The sequence below is a fragment of the Muntiacus reevesi genome, chromosome 2 (assembly GCF_963930625.1).
Source record: "Muntiacus reevesi chromosome 2, mMunRee1.1, whole genome shotgun sequence".
Lineage (NCBI taxonomy): Eukaryota > Metazoa > Chordata > Mammalia > Artiodactyla > Cervidae > Muntiacus > Muntiacus reevesi.
In genome coordinates this window covers 255,916,745-255,937,124 of record NC_089250.1, presented here as the reverse complement: position 1 = coordinate 255,937,124, position 20,380 = coordinate 255,916,745, and the positions used below count along the sequence as shown (strand labels likewise).

The window sequence follows — 20,380 nt, the reverse complement described above, 5'->3', positions numbered from 1 at the left end:
GCTGCTACATATCAGAATTCCCAGAGCCAGCAGCGCACCTGTGCCCTGAGGCCCACCTCCCAGCAGCACTTCCGGACAGATACTAGAGGCAAGAGGCCCCAGCGCAGCGCAAGACAACCCCGGTTTATTCACACAACTCTCAGGTCATGTAGTTGCCTGCTCTCTGTTTTCAGCCCCTAAACTGTCCTCGAGGCTTGCGCCGGGTAGGGCATGTAGCTGGCCAGCGCCGCATTCCACTCCTCTGTCCTTCCAATACCAGGTGCTGCCTGGGAGCTGGGCCCGGAAATCGGGGCCTGTTTATCAGATGCATTGGTTCTTACTCCATGTCAGAGGCATCACCCAAGAGCTGAGAGGGGGGTTTTGAGGACCACTCCTCACACCACACCAGCCCCGCCCACCCCCGTTTATATCAGCTGGATGCTGCCAGACTTGCTCTGCCTGGATCCGAGGGTGTGGGGGGGACGACGACTGGACTTTGATGTGGCCTCGGGTCCCCACGGACCTCCCTCTCGGCTGGTTTAGAGGCACACAGCCTCTTGTGGGGCCGCCCAGGGCTTTGCTGTCGCCTCTGAGAGAGCCCTTTTCCTGCTGTGGCCCTCAGGGCTCTCCATGAACCCCATCACTAAGTCGCTCTCCTCTTAAGCCATTAGTTGCTTTCTGTTTTTGTTTTAAGACAAAAGCAAGCAGACCTTCTAAAACACGGTCCCAGAAGTGTGGTGCACTTCTGATGAATACCCTTCCCAAGCTCACACAGCGGACCGTGTCTGAAGCCATCAGAAGTCTTCCTGGGTGGGAGCCCCGGAAGACCCCTCCCCACCAGATCAGCCCTGAGCCTGTGGCGGCGAGGTCACTGTCCTCACCGTCCTCATCGTCCTCCGTCGTCATCTGAGCCCTCAAGCGCTGGCGCGTCCGCCCAGAGCCTGCCTGGGCTTTCCCTCCCTGAGCCTCCGTGGTGGATGGAGGCACCCAGGGCTAGGGCCCTGCCCATGGGCCAGGGGGCGCCACTGTCCCCAAGGAAGCCATGTACCCAGACTTGGGCCCTCTTTTGTGCTAGACTCCCCGCCTCCCCCTGGGCGCAGCAGGCACACCCCAGAGGGCAGAGGTGGGGAGGGTCCAGGGTCTGCCTCCACTGGGCTCTGATTTGGAAAACAGCTGGGACAACCCCTCCTCACCTGCCACCGCCTCCCTCTCCCACCATTTGATTAGGTAGCAGGGGGATGGTTCCTGGGGTAGGGAGCCCAGTGGCTGCCCTCAGAACCTTCTAGATGCCCCAGTCGAAGCATGCTTGGGCCTGGGTTGCCCAGCTGCAGGCAGGATGTGGCTGGTGGGTGGCAAGCCGGACCTCCCAGCACTGGCCAGAAGAGGGCAGCGTTGTTTCAGGACATGCCAGCCGGCCAGGCTCATCCCTGCTGGCTGTGTTCTCTGTGTTCTGGGGCCTAGGAGCGGTTGGCTGGCCTGGTTAGTGGGGGAGAGGCTTGTCCCAACCCCACTCAGCGCGCTAAGTCGTTTCAAACGTGTCCGACTCTTTGCGACCCCATGGACTGTAGCCTGCCAGGCTCCTCTGTCTGTGGGCTTCTCCAGGCAAGAATACTGGAGTGGGTTGTCTGCCCTGCTCTCCAGTTAGTTCCCTGATCATTCCACAGGTTTGATGTGGACTAGACATTAGTTTAAACTGCTTGGGGGAGCTCCCCCCTCCTTACCTCCATCACACCGTGCCTGGGGCTATAGCCTGCATCTTCATCACAGACATCCACCCCCACCTCCACAGGCTTTGGGTGCCTGCTGCTCACTCGGGGCCCAAGCAGTCCCCTTAGCATTTCTGGGGCTCCTCTGGCAGGAGTGGGAACAATTCTGCCTGCTCCTGGGGGCCCCTTGGTCTGACATCTGTCTGGCATCTGTGTGCTGCTTCCTGGGGGCAGGCAAGTCTTGCCTGGGTCTCCTCCCCAGCTGGCAGAGGGGCCACAATGAGGGGTCCCTAAGTCTCCCCTTGTCTTGGTGCCTGAAGCCTTGGTCAGCTTTAGAGAACAAGTGTTTCCTCCAAGCCCAGCCCAGGACACCACTCCCCCGACTTTGCTGTCTCCTTAGAGGACATCTCTGGAGAAGGAAATGGCAACCCACTCCAGTATTCTTGCCTGGAGACTCCCATGGACAGAGGAGCCTGGTGGGCCATATAGTCACCAGCCAGCCCCATCCTGAGGAGTTGATGGTCTTCGGGACATGCCCCAGTCCTGGGGCAAGAGAACACACTCAGGAAGGCACAGGCCCTGGTCAGCTATCTGTCCAGACCAGTGATCGTGGCCTTCAACCCGCCGTCTGGGTTGAAGCAGCCTTTGCATTCTAATGCAGTACCGGGCAAGCAGATACGCCTGGAAAATAACCAAGCGCCCTCACCGTGGGGTCTGCCCTGTGTTGCCTGTTTATGCTGCTGCCCCTGCATCCCACATGGTTGACGCCACAACCCACAGTGTGAAAGCACCCGGTCAGCCGGGGTGCTCGCAGACACCATGGGACACTGCTTACCGAAAAGTGGAACGAAGCATGTGCTGTGCGCGTGACGCCGACTCACCGCCTCCCCCAGCCCCGGGAAGGCCACTGCCTGTGGCGGCAGGAAGCCCCAGGGCTGGGCGGCCGCCGCGTCCCACCCACACATGGGGCTAGAGACTGCGGAGCGTCCTTCCTGGGGTCGTGGCCCGCACTGGGGCTCTGCCGCTCCCCACGTCCTCCGCCGCTCCCCACGTCCTCTGCGGAAAGGTAACAGCAGTTCCATCCAGACACATGGGAGGCCCGCAGCACGTGCCAACCCTTGGCTCGGGGCTCCTGGGGCTGGTTGCCTGGATGACTTTCCTGTCTGCCCGGGCCCCACATACCCATCCCATGGCTGGGATGGGGAGCAGGGATGCCCAGAAGGCAGTGGGAAGAGGTCGGCTTGGGGAGTCAGCCCCAGGGCTTTGAGCATAGGCCTTTGTCCCAGGGCTCGTCACCACGCGGAAGGTCTGGCTGGGAGCTGGCGGTGACCCGTGGGCCTTGTGTGGCCACCACCAGTGGGAAAGTCACCAGTTCGCCTTCCTCTCTGTCTCAGGCTGAGGTCTGGAGGGGAAGCAGGAGATTCCTGCAGCTCAGAAATCCCCCAGCCTGGTCCAGAACGCCGACTGGGGCGGGTGCAAGTCGGGGTCTGAAATGGTGCGCTGCGGTGAATAGATCTGTGAGTGAGTGCACACGCGTGGGCACGTGTGTACTGTGCCTGTCTGGGTACTGACGGCTGAGATAGCTGAGAGCGAGGTCACAGCCCTGGAGAGTAAACCAGAGCTGCAGCCTGTGTACACAGTGACCTTGCCGTAAGGATCACAGAGTTCCCCCAAAACTCTTCCCAGGCCTCGCATCAGAGACCGAACCATCTCATAGGCCTCCTGCCCGCAGTGGGGTGGAGGGGACGGAGGGGATCTGGGGAGGGCCTGGGGGGCCGATGGTGGCAGGTAGCTCGGGCCTGAAGTTGCCCGGGAGGAGCCAACGGAAGACAGAACCTCTCCTCCAAGCCAGAAATAGAACCAGATGAACACGTGAGGAATGAGCCACCAGCATATTGCTTGGAGATGTGTAATACCTCCCCAGATGGCTTAGATTATCATAACGCGTTCACTCGGCCAGAGATGGTAGGGTCCCCAGTGGGTGTCCCCAGGCAGCTGGGAGGAGGGCTCTCGTGTTCTCTGTTGAGCCAAAGTATGAGCGAATTCTCCGTCATCAGCCTGCGTTCAGAGGACGGACAGAGTGGACACAGAGGAACTAAGGGAAATGATTTATAAAAGCGATGGCTTTCATCCCTGGATTCCAGAACGACTTGAAATCTGAATAACTAATACATGTAGGAACTCTCTGAGGGAGATTTTTTTTAAAAATGCAGAGAGATAGGGAACTGAGAGCACAAAAATAGACGTCAGCCCCGTGCCCGAGCATCGCTGGGCAGGATGGAGCTGGCCGGCTGGGTGTACACTTCCTTCTCCCTAAAGTGGATGATTTTAAAACAAAAAAACTACAGCCGAAGGTTTCTAGAAGCTGAACAATAAAGCCAGACTGGCCGGGGAGCTCACCCCCGCCTCCCGTGTTTTTGTTTTTGAGAACTTGGTCAGGAGTCGTGCCTGCCCCGGGGAAGGGGCCTGTTTTCACTCCTCCGGATGACTCCAGCATTTGGTGTGCTCTTGTGGGCTTCCTGGCTTTTTAAATAGTTTAATTTCTGTTTTCCTTTGAGCCCTGCACAGCCCCATAGAACTTTCTGCCTGGAGGGATGCTGCTGCAGGTCTGTTTCTGATGTGGTGGCCCCCAGGAATCTGTGTCCCCACGCCCCTGGCTCTGTCCTGTCTGCTCAGGCCATTCCTGGTCCTTCTGAATCAACAAACCACAGACCATTTTCCTTTGTTGCCTCCAAGGACCCCAAGTAAGAATGCTCTGCTCCCCGGGTGAAGCTGGGCCACGGCCCCACGCGGTTCCACTCCCAGGCCTGCCTGCACACTGGCCGCGGAGGACGCAAAGCCGCCGCAATGGCGGCAGCCACATGCTAAATGTGGGGCCGCCCTGAGGCGCTCGAGGCTGAGTGCCGGAGCGAGGGCAGGAGAGCCCGTCTCTGGGCTCTGAGCTGCTGACCCCGACCTGAGACGTTGCCAGACCAGTGTGCAGAGCCTCGGTTTCCCTGAAGTTTAGGGTTCTGATGTGCTCCGCCCTCCTGGCCAGCTGGCGGGAGGGGGAATGTGTCCCGGGGCACTAGTAAACCTGCAGACAGCTGTCAGCCCCAACCCCCTGGTGCATCAGAGCGTCCTGGGGAGCAGATGCTGGGCGTGTCTGCTGGGGCCTCTCGCCCTTGGATCCTTGGCTCCCACACCCGGGCTGAGCGGGTCCCGTCTAGTGAGCCCCAAGTCCGCCCTCAGACACACACACATTGGCCCACCCCAGGGTGGGTCCCCCAGAGTCTCTGACCTTGACCCAACCCAAAGATCCCTGCCGTTCGGGCGAGCTCTCCCCACCACCACCTGAGAATCACCTGAGTTGTTATCCGGTGCTTCTTGCACTGTTGACAGTTTATGATGTTTTGCAGTCAGAAAAAGACAGGAGATTAAAAAGTGCCTGACTGGGGACTTCGATTTCCAGCGGAGTGTCTTGAGATCCCAAGTATTCACGACTTTCCTTTAGAAACAATTCTGTTTCTATGGAGTCCCTGTTGCTGCCATCAGGCCGCATGGCCGACCCCTGGCTCCACCTGTAGGGCCAGTTGCTCAGGGTGTAGGTCCCCTGAGACAGGCATGCAGGCAGCTCTTGGATTGCAGGCTGAGTCGTCGTGTTTACCACTGAAATATGGGGGTTTTAAAAAAATAATTTTATTTCTTTATTTTTGGCCGCGCTGGGTCTTCATTGCTCTGAGGGCTTTTCTCTCGTTGTGACAAGCGGGGACTACTCTCTAGTCTTGTTTCAGAGCATGGGCTCTAGGGCACACAGACTTAAGTAATTGTGACTCCTGGATTCTAGAGCACAGACTCAGTTGTGGTGCGTGGGCTTAGCTGCTCCGAGGCATGTGGGATCTTCCCAGACCAGGGGTCGAAGCTGTGTCTCCTGCGTTGGCAGGCAGACTCTTCACCACTGAGCTCTCAGGGAAGCCCAGAATTGGGGTTTGAGAGGCTCTTTTCATGGCAGGTGTGGCTCTGCCTCGGGGCTCCAATTTTCCAACAGTGGCTGCAGACTGCCCCCCACGGGGCGGAGCCAGACCCAGAGAGGGCAGCGGCACCCACCTCCGCCCCTACCCTCTCTGGGGCCCCTAGTCCCAAAGGTACCGCAGTGGCCTGGGCCTGAAGCTGAACTGATGCCCCCAGACTGTCTTGTCACCATCAGCATCATGACTTGACCCTGACCCCATGATGGTCCAGCTCTGGGCCCACTGTCCAGCATCCTGCTGGTGAGGGGACAGGATAGGGAGGCTGCTCATTCTGGACACCCCACTCCTCTCTGTGGGTAACCTGGTGGGAACCAAGCTTGGACCCAGCAGCCCCTCCCTCGTTTTTGTCTTATCCCCATGTGGAGGGTGCGTGAGGCGGGATTCTCACCTGCCCTTGACAGTAGGGCCAGGCGGTGAGGGTGTGGGAGCCTGGATCCCCGCACTCCGACCCAGCCCTGCGGCTTGGGGCCCTGTTACGGGTGTCCAGAGGGCAGGCCCGACCGCCCGGCCTCCTGACTCAGCAGCCTGCTGTCTGTCCCAGCGCCGCCCTGCCTCCGCCTGCAGGGGCTCCCGGCTCCCGCTTCTCCCCTCCTCCCACATTCTGCACGCCGGCCTCTGTGCCTCCTGGTCCCTGCTCTGTGGCCTGGGGGTGCTGGGGGCCGGGCAGCCCCAAGGTCGGGGTATTCACTGGAGCCCTGGGGCCTGTGAGAGGTGGGCGCCATGCCTCAGCCCACGTCTTCTGTCTGGCGGGTGCATCTGTCCTGAGGCCCCGTCCGGCTCCCATGAGCATTGCCCTGTGGGCTGCAGCTGTGCCCATGCTGGGTGCAGGGTGGCCCCTGGGGGTTGGGGGCAGCGCTGTCAGAGTGCCTCTGTGGAGGCCAGGTGGGGGCCTGGGGATACCCCCACCCCTCCCTCAGGGAATCCCCACAGCCAGGCATCCAGGGGCCTGGCCAGCAGAGGCTGTGAGGGTGTGGTGTGTGGGCAGCCACATTCCCCCCAACCTTCCTGCTCTGGAGCGGGAGCCTCCCCGGGCGCCCCTGGGTCCTTTACTGCCTGTGCACCGTGAGGAGACAGCGGGGCAGGAGGGCCCCACGCTGCTGTCTGCTCAGGCCGTGTTGCAAGAAGTCTCTGGTTTGGTGGCCTTGAGTGCCCAGCAGGAGGGAAGCGTGGCTGGGGCGGGTACAGGTGCCCCCGAGTGTCCCACCAGCCTCACGCCCCACTCTCCCGGCAGCGTGTTCGACATGGGCGGTGAATATTACTGCTTCGCTTCTGACATCACGTGCTCCTTCCCCGCCAACGGCAAGTTCACCCCAGACCAGAAGGCCATCTACGAGGCGGTGCTGCGGAGCTGCCGGGCCGTCATGAGTGCCATGAAGCCAGGTGAGGGCAGGGGTGGGGCCTGGGGGGAGGACCTCCTGGTAAGGGGATGCCCGTGGCCGGGGGCGGGGCACCTCTGAGAAGCAGGTCCGGCACTCTGCAGTGACCTGACTCTGTCCCCCCCCCCCCCCCCCCATGCTCAGCCAGTAAGGCCCCAGATGCTAGCAGGTCCCCAGCATCACTCCTGGGAAAGGGGGCTGACCACCAAGCAGAGACAGGGCTGGGGGGGTTCAGGGAGCTCAGCCCGAGGCCACCCCCCATCCCCTCCCACCTTCTCCTTCTGCGCGTCTCCCTGTCCACACTGGCCGCTGGGATGTCAGCATGTCCTCTGCCCTGCCCCGCAGCAGCGGCTGCTGCAGCGAGGGCTTGGCAGTGTGGACACTCGCCTCTGGTTGGGCAGGAGCTGAGTGTCTCTCCGGTGTGGCGAGTGATGAGCAGAGGCTGTGGGGCCATCTGAGGACCTGGCCTGACAGGCCTTGAATGTTGGACTCTGAGTTCATACCAGAATCAGGGAGACTGTGGCAGTCAGACTTGTATTTCTTCATGGAACTTTTATAGTCAGTCTCCAACACACGAACCTTCAAGTCGCGAGCTCTCAAAGATGCGAATGTGCGTGCGCCTGTCCAGTCACTTAAATTAGTTCACATGTCTGGCATTGTCTAGAAAAGTCAGGTACCTAGGCTAACTTGGTCGGACTTAACGAATACGTTGTCAGAACTGAACTCGTTCGTATGTAGGAAATTTACTGTATTTACAAAGGGAAAAAGAAGAAAAGATCCTAAGCCCCTAAACTGTAAAGGCCCCAGAGTGTGGCCCCTTGAGGGCCCAGAATCTGATGGCTCCGCCTGGAGCCCCTGCCACCCCGTATCCAGTCGTTGCCGGCCAAGTGCTGCTTGTGAGGGTTCATCAGCGACTGCCGCCTTCCGAGGAGGCGAACTGTGAGCAGGGCTTTCCGGACGCCCCCATCAGTGCCGGGGCCACCAGAGGCCAGGGAGCCGGGGAGGGGTGACGGGCCCGCACTCTCACTTGTCCAGCGGGAACAAAGGCTGGTGATCAGATGAGTCCAATGATGAGGAACTCAGATACACACGAAAAAGGACACAAGGAAGGAAACCTGAAAGCTCAGCTCGGGGCAGCTGACGGCATCAACGGGGCTGGCCTGGTGTGGCGGCTGCAGAAGAGAAGAGCATCTTGCACTAACTGTGTTTAAAAAGCAGTTCTCTAGGTAGGGGCTAGTGTGGACGCTTCCAGGGCGGACTGTTGCATAAAGACAGAGCGGCGCAGGAGGGGGTGAATTCACAAAAGGTGATAAAGAAGAGGGCAAGGGCGGTGAGAACGTGGATTCACAAGTGCTTGTAAATCCACAGGGGGAGGGGCAGGAAGGGAGCCAGCCAGACAGACTGGGCGGGCCGTGGCGAGGAGGGAGGGTGCTCCCCGGGAGCCTTTTATACTTTCTGACCTTTAAACCCAGGTACTTGGCACCTGTTACCTGTAAAACTCCGCCTGTGTGGAGCCGTCACCCCGAGCAAGGGGCACCATCTCCTCCTGATATCCTCGCGTTACCCCAGGGAGAGAAGGAGTGGAAGGTTCTGTTCAGCTTTGAACATCGGTCGTTTAAGTGATAAGCGTTTCACTTGCAGCAAAAGGTTTGGGCCAGTGGGAGTGCCTGGAGGTGCGTGGCCCCAAGACCCTGGTGCACCCACAGCCCATGGCAGGTCCCTCCAGGAGCATAGAGGGACCTGTGTGGACCCGAGCCTGGCTCCAGGCCGTGGTACAGAGGGTGGTCCTGGGCAGGCTCTGGGTGGCACGTCCCCAGCTGCTGTCCTGGCCGGCTCAGTCGATCAACAAAGCAACCCCGATTCTGCTCAGAAAGTGGCCAGGTCCACAGCCAAGTCCCGGGGGCCACACATTGAACTGAAAAGGGTCCCAGCACCAAGGTCCTATGGGACTGCCTGGCGGTGTCACTTTGGGGGCGGTTACAAGGCTTCAGGCCCCGCCAGGCCAGACTCAGCTGAGATGGTCCCTGGGGACTGTGAGGCAGGCCTCCCCCAGCACACGGCGGGGCACAGGCCTGGCCTGCACTGGGGCCTCGAGGTTCCCGTGTGGAGGGGAAGGGAGCAGAGCCCCCAACGTGCCCCCCGCCCCATTCTTCAAGGCTGTGACACGCTGCTCCCTGGGGGTCGCATGGTCCTATGCTCACAGCGCTGCCCTCAGAGGGGGTAGCCATACCCCCCACAGCAGCACAAAGGCCGTGGCCAGGTCAGCCCCGTGCCCGGTCCTAGCGGAAATGCCCCTGGTTTGTGGGCCTGGCTCCTGGGCCAAGACAAACACCCGCAGAGACTGTGTGACTCCTTCCTGCGCCTTCCAGGGACGAGTGAATCGAGACAGCCGGGGTCACAGCGAGATGCCCAGAGGAGGGGCAGGGGCCGGTGCTTGGAGCACACAGGGATCCTGAGCAAGGCAGGCCTGGGGCCGGGGGGTAGTGTCCCGCCTGCCACGCAGAGGCAGCCTGGGAAGGAGGGCTGAGCTCTCTCAGAGACTGCACAAGAGCAGCAGGGCCGGCCAGGCAGTGGCGGCACCTGGGGGAAGCGCCACCCGCGCTGGCCCCGCAGCGGGGTGGGGGGTCGGTGCATTGGCCACGTGCCGGCTTCTGGCCCATGCAAGCAAATCTCTCCAAGGCTTCCGCGTCAGAGCAGGCGCCCATCCTGGGCTGACCGCCTGTCTCCACGGGCTCCCATGGGCTTGCTGATAGGACACCTGGTCCCCACGAGAGGAGGAGGTGCTGTGGGCAGGGCAGGGACCAGAGTCGATGTCCGAGCTGGCCACTGGTCGGGGCAGGGTCTTTCGTTCTGCAGACTCTGGTCAGGGTCCCTTTGCCAACTTTGCCTCCCTCCCTGGTGGGGGCAGGGGCTGCAGTGTCTGGACTCCCCTGGAGGCCTAGCCTTAGAGATGGTGCTGGGCACAGAGGCCCAGCAGGCAGATGCAGTGGGACAGCATGCCATGCAGACCAGGGGCACCTTAGGGCAGAAACCAGCAGAGCCAGGACTGTGCTTGATAAAGGCACTGTGTCCCCCCTCTGGCCTGAGAGAGGCCCCTCTGCTGGCCAAAGGGCAGTGGGGGAGTTCCCGCCCTCCCTGGCCTCTCTGCCAGGGTTTGGGGTGGGGGACCACATGGGGACCGCGTGGGGTGGTCATGCTTAACTCAGCATCGTGGTGCCTGCTGCCCAGGCGTGTGCTGCCCCTGCCCTTCTGCAGGGTGAGTGGGTCCCCCGAGGTCCTGGCAGCAGGCAGGGCTGTGTGGCGGGGTGGGCTGGAAGCCCTCCGCCCCGCGCCAGCATGGCCTGCCAGACACTTCCCTGCAGCCCGCGGGGCCTGCCCTGGGACCCCAGCCCTGAGCCTTCCCTCCTGCACCCCCAGGGCCTGGCGCGCGGTCATCCCCCGAGGGCCATTGTCTTCAGATGAAGTGAGCTCTTTGTCTGGATGGGCTGTGAGGATGTAGCTCAAGGGGCCCTCCGCTGCCTTCCCGGCTCGGCTCAGGGCCTCGGAGCCCCCAGGCCTGTCACGCTCTGGGCAGGAGGCCTCAAGGCCGTGATGGATGCTGCCGAGGCTCCCAGGAGCCCGCCCCGGCAGCAGGCCCAGCAGGCTCCCGGCCCATCAGGGGAAGGTGTGGTCCGAGGGGGCCAGGTGAGCACAAAGGGCAGTCGGTGACTTGAGGCTGCTTGGGATACGTAGTGGTGCCTGGGCCCCAGGCCTCGGGTCCCTCTGAGCCAAGGGGCAGGTGGTGCAGTGCAAACGCAGATGCCGCCTTGCTACCCTGGGCCCGAGTGCACAGAGGAGCGGGGTTGGGGGCACACGTGAATCCTGGGCCCATCACGTCACAGCACAGGCTGCAAGAGAGCCACGGGGAGACTGGGGCTCCCGGTCAGGCCACGTGGTTGTCAGACTCGGAGCAGGGCAGAGGGCCCCGCCTTCTCGGGGTTCAGAGACCGAGCCCTGCCCAGCTCGGGCAGCAAGGGAAGAGGCAATCAGGGAGGGCTTCCTGGAGAAAGCCTCCGCAGAGGCCCACAGGAGGCCGGGCAGTGAGACTGGCAAGGTGAGGTGTCCCAGCGGAGGGAGTGGCAGGTGGAAGGCACAGGGGCACCTCAGGAGTGGGTGGGGTTGGAGCTGGAGAGGGAAGCCATTCCAAGGAGCTTGGGGCTCTGTCCTTGGGGCGGGGACTGGCCTGGTCTGACCTGTGCTCCAGAGAGATGGCCTGGTGTCCCGGCCGTTTACAGGAGGCAGCGGGGTGAGGAGTCTGGAGGAGCCAGGCAAGGGTCCAGGAGAGGTGGGGGCCCACGGAGGCGCCGGGGTCAGGAGAGGTTTCGGGAAGAGAGGATGAGATTCGGTGCTTGCTGGCGGTAGAAGGGCGGGCAGGGCAGATGACCTGGTCTCTGCAGCACGATCTCCAGCGGTATCCCCAGTGTGAGCAGACTCGGGGGCCCCCCGATGCTCCTGGCCAGGCCTGTGGGCTCAGATGTGCCCACGGGCTGCAGAGGCTGAGGAGCCGGGGCGTCGGGGCCTTAGGCGGGCAGGGAGACCCTCTGGTCTGTGCCCACCCCTGCCTTCTCGCCCGGGGACAGTAACCTCCACTCACTTCAGGGGCCCCTGCCCTGGCCGTGGGTGTTGTAACCACCATCCGGGCCAGACACTGGGGCCAAGTTGCTGGAGGTTTAATCACTGTCACAACCCTAACCACACACAGGCAGAAACTCCCACTCCCGGCCAAGAGAGCCGTGTGCACGGCCTTCCCCAAGGGCGCGCAGGCAAGGAAGACTACAGGCGCCGCGGGGACCGCCGGGGCCCACACGTCCGGCCCCCACGAGGGGCCGCGAGGACAGGAGGGGAGCCGAGCTGCCAGCACGGAGCTTGATTTATACCTGATTCCCACCCGCTGCCTGGGCCCGGCCGAGACCGCAGCCCCGCACTGTGGAAGGTAGCCAGGTTTGAAGTCAGCCTGCTTCCCGGGCCTCTCGCTTGGCGACCCGAAAAGGCCCTGCCCGAGAGAGATGGAGCTGCCCTGGGGCATTGGCCCTTCCCAGGTTCGCCGGGGCCAGGCTGAGTGATGGGAGCGGAGTTTGCAGGGTTACTTGGGGGCTTACTCTTAGGCCCAGAGGCCCTGGGCAGGGGCGGGCCTTAGGAAAGAGCGCGCTGCACGTCCACCACTGGACCAGCACCCGCTCTGCCCTCCTGGTGTGCCCTGGAGGGGCAGCCGCCCTCCTGGTGGAGAGACCCTAGAAGCAAGTGAGCATGCTTGTGCAGGGAACAAGGTGCAGACAGTAGTGGCCGGGACAGCAGAGCGGTCGCGATGGGGGAGGTCACTCCAGGAGGGGCGGATGTGTACGCTGAGACCTCGAGGAGGAGGGTCACAGGCCAGCCGGCTCTGCAAAGGGTCAGACGTGCAGGGCCCTCAGGTGTGCTTCTGGGGCAGGGGTCCCTGGCCCGAGGAGGGCGAGGCGGGTGAGTCAGTCTTAGGAAAAGAGTGGTGGCTGAGGCTGGGCAGGCTTGGCTTGTGCCCCAGGGACGCACTGATCATAAAGTGTCGAACCTAGGGTCTGACTGGCCACACGTGATGGATGAACAGTGGCAGTTTGGGGGAGCTTAGTGAGCTGGTCCCCAGTAGATGCCAGAGGCTCTACAGCCAGCTTTCTGCAGCCGGTGTCATGGCCCTTTGACAAAGGAAGCATCTGAGGCTCCTGGAGGTGGAGGCCTGCCTAGGCCACACAGCAGGTGAACGGCCTAGCTGGGACCTGGTTAACAGGGTCTCTATTTCAGGATGCCAGACCATCAGAGAAAAGCTCCCCACACTGGCTCCACCCCCAGGGGTACAGACCCAGCCACCCGCGCCAGCGTGGTTGTAACCAGGCCCCAGGACGCCACCCCCACTTCATGGGCTGAGGCAGGTAGAACAGGGCTGGACTCCAAGGAGGCTGTGTCTCTGGACAAGACTGGGCTTCCTCCACCCTTGGCCTCCCTGTGTCTTGGGCCGGGGACTGGCCACTGCCTGATGATCGCGGTGCAGCACCACCAGCTCAGAACCTGGGTCCTGGGTTCAAGAGGTTGGATCAGCCTTGGGTTTCCAGCCAGCTCAAGACCCCAAACATGGGCCCACTGTCTCTGGCAGGGTAGGGGGACACCTGGGGGACTGGTGCCCAGCAAGTGTCTGAAAGGGGAGGGCCTGTGTCTCATCTCCCTCTACCTCTCAGGCCTATCATCTGCTACCTGCCAGCCCCAGAGGCTCGGATCCTGGTGGCCCACCCCTCACCAGTGCAGGATCCACAGCAAGGCCCCTTGGGGTGTGGAATCCCAGTGCTCCCCTCTTGTAGCTGAGATCATCAGGGCATGGCTGAGTGACCCCTTGGGAGCCAGGGTTACGCCCCACATGGAGGGGCCACAGGGTCAAGCCCTGGCCCTCTTTCTGGGTGCAGGTCCCACCCTGTCCTCCTGGCCCCGTTCGTCCCAGGGCTGCTGGCCTCGGCTGGCACATGGCCTGCCCCCAACTCTGCCCTCTTAAGGTGGGGCAGGGAGCATTGTCAGTCTAGGTTCTTGTGCTCAGTCTGAGCACCTGGTGCCCTCGTTTCGTGGAGCCGAGTGGGCAAGGCGGCCACGCCCCAGTGACAGCGAGGCTCCTGGAGGCTGCTCCCTGAGGGCCTAAGGCTCCAGCCCCTCAGGGCCTCCCTGGGGGCCAGGCAGCTCCAAAGAGCCTGCACTCCTCAGAACTCGGTGCCTGGGGATGCTCTCCATGGTGACCTTTGCCCCAGAAACATGGGGCCGGGATGAGTTTGATTAGAGCCCAGGGTTTGGACATCTGGGCTACCACGGAGATGGTCACCTGGTGCTGGTAGCCACAGGGCCACAGACCCCTGCCGGTTTGCCGGGGAGGCTGTGCCGGCTGCACCTTCACCCCAGAAACCTTTGCTCCCCACAGCGGCTCCAAGGATGATTCAGCCCCCCATGCGGGGGTGTGCAGGGACGCCCCTCCCCCACCCACACCTGAGCCTCTGTCTAGGGCTCACTGAGGCTGCCCCACCTCGGCTCTTGGGGACACATGCTTTTCTCCTCCTGGTGCCAAAGATTTTACTGGGCTCCCCTGGCCCTGGGAGCACACCACAGGAGCTGGGCCCCTGCGGGTGACCGTGGATGAGAGGAGCCTAGCCCCGAGGGCACAGTGGAGAGAGAGGAGGGGTCTCGGGTCCAGAGCTGCGCTGAAAGAGCCCTGCAGGGGGACCGCCTGGGCCGCATCGCTCTTGCCCCTCACCTCAGACTCCCCAGCTTCAGCCAGTGCAAGGGCTTCCTGTGTTCCCTGCAACCTTGCCCTGGGAAGCCCTGGCCAGGCTGCCAGAGGCCTCAGCTCATCGCAGCCTCCTTCTGAGCCCCAGGTGTCTGGTGGCCCGACATGCACCGCTTGGCCGACCGCATCCACCTGGAGGAACTGACCCGCATCGGCCTCCTGACCGGCAGCGTGGACGCCATGGTCCAGGTCCACCTGGGAGCCGTGTTCATGCCTCACGGGCTCGGCCACTTCCTGGGACTCGATGTGCACGACGTGGGAGGCTACCCTGAGGTCAGTGTGGGAGCGTTGGCACGAGCGGCCTGCCTGTGAGCCAGAGCTGAGCCTGGACCTCCCTGGGGGTGGAATGGGGCTCTGGGACACGGCCGCAGTGTAGGGGGACAGGCAGGATGAGAAGGACTGGGGTCTTGGCAAGGCCTGCTCTCCCTCCTCCCCCTTCACCCAGGGGCTGATCCCAGCCCAGGTCACTGCCCACGCCCAGGGCCCTGTCCTTACCAAGGGCGTCTCCCCTGGCGGCCGCCTCCGCAGAACCAGGCAGGCAATGGGTGTGCTCTGCACGGGGCCCAGGGCTGCACGCGGGGGGCAGCACCTGCCCTGAAAGTGGAGCCCCAAAGCTGGGTCTCAGTGGTGGGCTGGCAGTGCGCCCGTCATGTCCTCCTGCCTCTGGCTTCATTCATCAGGTATGACAAGGCTCCTCAGGCTGGTGACCGGTCCATCCTGGGACGAGCTGAGCCCCACGCCCCTCGCAAGTCCTGCCCCACCCTCTCCTGGTTCAGCTGGACGGTTCAGCTTCCATCCACCCAGATGCCTGAGCCAACAGGGCCTGCATGGCTTCCTCATCTCCTGGACCCATGCTCAGCAGGACAGGGAGGCTTGTGTGGGCATCTCTAGGCCAGGCTTTCCCCTCCCCCTCCTACTGACCGACCCTTGAAAGGACCACCCAGACAAAGCTTGAGGCTTCAGGAGGCTCTGCCGGGCAGGTGACTGCAGCCTCCATAGGCCCTGGGTGGGGGTGAGCCGGCCCTGCCGTCTGGCCAGGTGCCTGAAACACAGGGGGGTGGATTATGCAATCGGTGCACGCCCTGGGGCCCACCAGCCAGTTAGCCAAGATGGCTTGGCCCCTTAGCTGCAGGGTATTTTGAAAGCTCTAAGAACGATTTTGGGGGGGGGCGGGAATTGCTCAAGAGAAGCATTATTATTCAATTATTTTTTCCTCAAGTGTAAACAGTTAAATTTGGAGAAACAAAATCAGTTTTAATTTCCTAATTTCTATCCATCACACTGTGCGCAGGGAGCCAAGAGCAGAGCCTTCCAGACATTGTTAACTGAGGTTCGTTATTCATTAGTCGCCAAAGCACTTTTTTTTTCCACCAGAGAAAATTGGCAGCAAACTGTTTTCATCTTTTCCAGTAAGCGGTCCTTTGTGCTCACGGAGTCTATTCTTCTGACAGATAAACATTGTGGAAAAAATATGGCTTTTCCTCTAAAAGTCATTTGTTTTATTTCAGACACATCTGGGTCTCCTCTGTCCGGAGCCCAGTGCAGCGGAGGCCCCGTCAAGCCCTGAGCCCAAGCGGAAGCCAGCGTGGACCCGGCATGGGCAGGGTCCCCCCCACCCCCAACAAGGCTGAAGTCCCCAGGCCTGAGGGGCTGGGCGCTCGGCCTCTCCCCTTCATGGGGTCTTCTCCCTATTCAGCCCCGCCTCCATCGTTCTCCCAGCCCTGATCTGGCCGTCCTTGGTGAGGCCTATAGGGCAGACTCCTGGGAGTGAATGCCCTGCAGGGGTCATAGTCAGTGGGCAGCACATCCTCCTGTGCCCCCCGGATCCCTTCCATTCACCCCTCACCCCCAGTCTGAGCAGTGGTCCTGGAATCTTCTGGAGAGAAGGCCATCTGCAGAAGTTTGAGCAAACCCCCCGCCTTTGGCACAGCTCCTCAGCCACCAAGGAGATCAGGGAGGCAAGACCTCGTCAGCTCTCAGCCTCCGCCTGGCCCCTGACTTTGACAGCCTTGGCTCTTGGGGGCAGCATGAAGGGAAGGGAGGGGAGGGGCTGCCCAGGGGGCAGACGCAGGCTTCAGATGGCAGGAGATAGGCCCCTGCTACCCACCACCCAGCACCTCTCACCTGAGCACAGGGACCGTCATCCCAGACTGTGGGGTCAAATACCACACCAGGCGGGCGTCTGTGCCCAGGGGCCACAGGGCCTTGGTGTCCCCTCGTCACCTCCATCCCAGCCTGGCTCACACCTGGTCAGGGCGGCCGTGCACACAGTGCCCCGCTGTCCCCGCCCTCGTGGAATCACGGTCACAGCCTTCCCTGCTGCGCCCAGCCATGGATGGAGGCTGAGCCAGCCCGTTTCTGGTTACCTTACATGAACCACTAATTGAAGTCTGATGTTCTTGGCCCCCAAACAGTCAGAAATGACAGTTCCATCTCCAGCAGCTGGGCTTCCAGCGTAGAGCCACGAGCGGGGCAGGGCAAGCTCAGAGGCCGACCAGAAAGCTTGCCTGCTGCGCGCTTGCTCCCAGGCCTTGGCCAAGGGCCGGACGGGTGCCTCCAGGACTTGGGGAAGGCAGGGAAATTTCTGCAAGTGTCCTAGGTGCCACCTGCCCCATTGGCCATGCCCTTGTGAGTGCTGGGGGAGAGAGCTTGAGAGCCAGTCCCCCACAGCCCAGCGGAGGCTCAGCACATGGGTGTGGTGTGGAGCTGCCTCGTGTGCTCCTCGTGGGCCACCCCCCCAGGCCATGCACACGGGGCGAGTGTGCATCTGTGCACACACAAGCCAGGGCTGGTGTCCTGCTGACAGCACCTGTCCCTCTTCCTGGAAAGCCACACGGAAAACCTGGGCCTCGGCTTGTGGGGATCCAGGCCCAGCACTTGAGGGCTGGTTTCCACTCTGCCTGGAAACCAGCTGCCTGGAAGAGAGCTGCAGCCTGGGAGGCCTTGCAACCTCCTAAGAGCTTTTTTGGCTTCACAGGTTTGGCTTCAACTGCTCCCCTGGCGGGAAGAGGGCCTGGGTAAGGCAGCCGGACCCCCAGCCAGCCCCCTGGGTCAGCAGGACAGCGTGCCTTGGGTGTGTGCACATGAGTGTCCATGGGGCACAGTTCTAGGGGTGACAAGGGGCAGGGACACGAGAAATCTAGGGGAGCGTGCAGAGAGCAGAGGGCTTTATCTGAAGTACCGTGGACGACCCAGCAAGTCTGAGTCTGGGCTGGAGACCCCCGAGGTCACAGAGCCTCCTGCGGCTCCAGGAGGACCCAAGGGGCTTGAGCCAGGCCCCACGTGTGGCTGCCTGCACAGGCAGGGGCGGGTGCCCTGCGCACTTGCCTGTTTCCGTATGCCTTCCGCCGAGGCGGTGGCCTTGGCCTGGGGCTGTGCCCTCCTGGGTCCCCCCCTCACTGTCCTCTCCCTACCACCCCCCTACCCCCACCCAGGGCGTGGATCGGATTGACGAGCCCGGCCTGCAGCGCCTGCGCACCGCTCGGCACCTGGAGCCACGCATGGTGCTCACCGTGGAGCCGGGCATCTACTTCATCGACCACCTCCTGGACGAGGCCCTGGCCGACCCGGCCCGCGCCTGCTTCTTTAACCGCGAGGTCCTGCAGCGCTTCCGTGGTTTTGGTGGGGTGAGTGCTGATTGCTCCCAGAACGCCCCCTCCCCTGCCCCCCCAACCTGTCACCGGTTTGTCCTCCAGGACAAGAGGCACAGTCTTGACTCTCCTCACTTGAGAGGCACCTGGCCCACCCTTTCTCATGGTCTGTCACCAGCCCTCAACACAAGCGACACAGATTCCTACAAAACCTCTGCCCACTCCAGGGGCTCCCACCCACCCGGCAGGGGGCAAGCCGGGCTGGGCGGGTGGAGGAGCAGATGTCCTGTGGGAGGCACCTTCTGCCCAGCAGCTGCCCACAGCGGCCTTAGGGCCAGCACCCCGACCTGGGCCGTGCTGCCCACTCCACAGAAAAGGCTCTTCCCACTCAACCTGGAGCTGTCGGGCCTGATGCTCAAACTAAGCGCGCAAAGACAGCTCAGAAATAACGAGTGTCCATCCGTCTGACCAGGTCCGGATCGAGGAGGATGTCGTGGTGACGGACACTGGCATGGAGCTGCTGACCTGCGTGCCCCGCACGGTGGAGGAGGTGGAAGCGTGCATGGCGGGCCAGGACAAGGCCTTTGCTCCCTTCTCTGGTCCCAAGTAGAGCCATGGGTGTGCCCCGGGGCAGGGGGCTGGGCCCCGGCCTCGCAAGTTGCTTCCTGGAGGGCAGCCTGCTCATCGGCCCCAGTGGTGCTCAGAAATCACGCACGACATCATCAGCCTTTGATCACACCCAATATGCTGTTTCCCTGGAGAAACTTTCTTACTACCCTTCTGTGGGATCACACCCTTCATCTAAATGTCTTTACTTTGCCTGAGTGACAGCGGCTTTTAGAATACTAATTTTCAATTATCGCGTTATTTTCAATAATCCTGTTCTCTTTACTAGCAACTAAATGTGTATTTTGCTGTCATTTGTATTCTGCTCAGGAAAGGGGCATTTCTAGTGTTTTCTCTCAAAATCAATACACAGAATGGAATTTGCAATAAAAGATTTCCTAAAATGGACCTTTGTGCCCATCACCTCTCCCCGCCCCATCCTTTTTCCCTTTGCAGATGAACACATGCTTAGATCTGGAAAGTGACCCTGCAGAGCCCTCTGGGGGCCTGAATGTGTAGGTGGGGCTGTCTCGCCTCTGCACAGGTGCAAAGGAGGACTAGAGCGTAAGAAGCCTTTTTGATATGGGTGACTCAGTGGTAAAGCATCCACCTGCCAATGCAAGGGACACAGGAGATGCGGGTTCGATCCTGGGGTTGGGAAGATCCTCCAGAGATGGGAATGGCAACCCGCTCTGGTATTCTTACCTGGAAAATCCCATGGACAGAGGAGCCTGGTGGACTACAGCCCATGGCGTCACAGACATGACTGAACATGCACGCATGCACTGCCTCAAAGCTGGATTCCCGAAGTGGTCTTAACTGTGCAGCATTTAAAGCACAGTTACCTGAGCACCTGAGACTTGCAGACTCCTTGTCCTTGGTCTCCTATTCATGTGAGATATGCTAGTAAAGCCAGCGTCTGTCTGAGAGACACTGCCGCCTCAGGCAGCACCATGGCAAAGGTGAACTCTCTCATTCCTTCCACGTTTGCCGAGTCTGTCTGTGTGTCTCCCATGAGTGGGAGCCCGCTGGCCGAACTCCACTCTGAGACGCAGGGGCCACGCGGGCCCTCTGGCTCAGTCCCTGCCAGTGGCCGGACACCTGGCCTTCCTCTGCTTGCCCGGCCTTCCCACGGCCTCCCAGACCCACCCCGACTCCTCAGCCAGCTTCTAGAATCCTGCACACCGTCCCGGGGTTGTCTCTGCACATCTGGGAGTTTTTGAGCCCAGGTGGAGGGCAGGTTAGAAGGGCAGATGTCACTGATGAAGCCTTGACAGGATGGGGAACCATAGCCCAAGTCAGAGACTGTTTAAGTCACTGAGGAGAAGAATACAAACTGATTTCTTCTATGCCACTAATACGGAAGTGCTTGTGATGTGGCCGCATTAAAATAAAGCAGTATTCGTTTCAAATCACTATTTTTTGTAAATTGTAAGATTTACAACATCAGTTTTTAAGGTTTCCTGCTGACAAGCAGGTATGTTCCCTAATCATGATTATTCATGATATTGAGCAGTTTGAGTAATGGCTATCTTTCTGAAGGTCAGTTTGAGTTCACCCAAATCATTCTCACCACCAGCTGTACCTGCAAGCCACGTTCTATGCACAGGGTTTCAAGTTCCCCCCACCCCCAGGATAAAACCAGTTACAATTAGGTTGGAACTCTTAAGTGGACACTTCAATTGTGTTAACTGAAAAATACATCTTCCTTCCTCCCCTTTAGATGTTTCATAGCAAAACAGACCATTTCTCAGTAACATTTGCTGTGATTATCAAGCAAGTTGAT

At 61.1% G+C, this 20,380-nt stretch overlaps 1 protein-coding gene across 2 annotated transcripts in view; it reads left to right on the top strand.

Annotated features, from left to right (window-relative positions):
• PEPD (peptidase D) overlaps window positions 1–19,002 on the top strand; it is a 118,632-nt gene extending 99,630 nt beyond the window's left edge. The window contains exons 12-16 of one of the 2 annotated variants that reach the window (XM_065925767.1): window positions 6,927–7,075; window positions 14,487–14,671; window positions 17,376–17,471; window positions 17,833–18,024; window positions 18,461–19,002. In XM_065925767.1, coding sequence (XP_065781839.1) covers window positions 6,927–7,075; window positions 14,487–14,671; window positions 17,376–17,471; window positions 17,833–18,024; window positions 18,461–18,598 — 760 coding nt within the window. In that variant the 3' untranslated portion in view covers window positions 18,599–19,002. The remainder of the gene's footprint in view (window positions 1–6,926; window positions 7,076–14,486; window positions 14,672–17,375; window positions 17,472–17,832; window positions 18,025–18,460) is intronic. The other variant, XM_065925768.1, reaches the window with a different exon arrangement.
• Window positions 19,003–20,380: the final 1,378 nt, after the last annotated feature.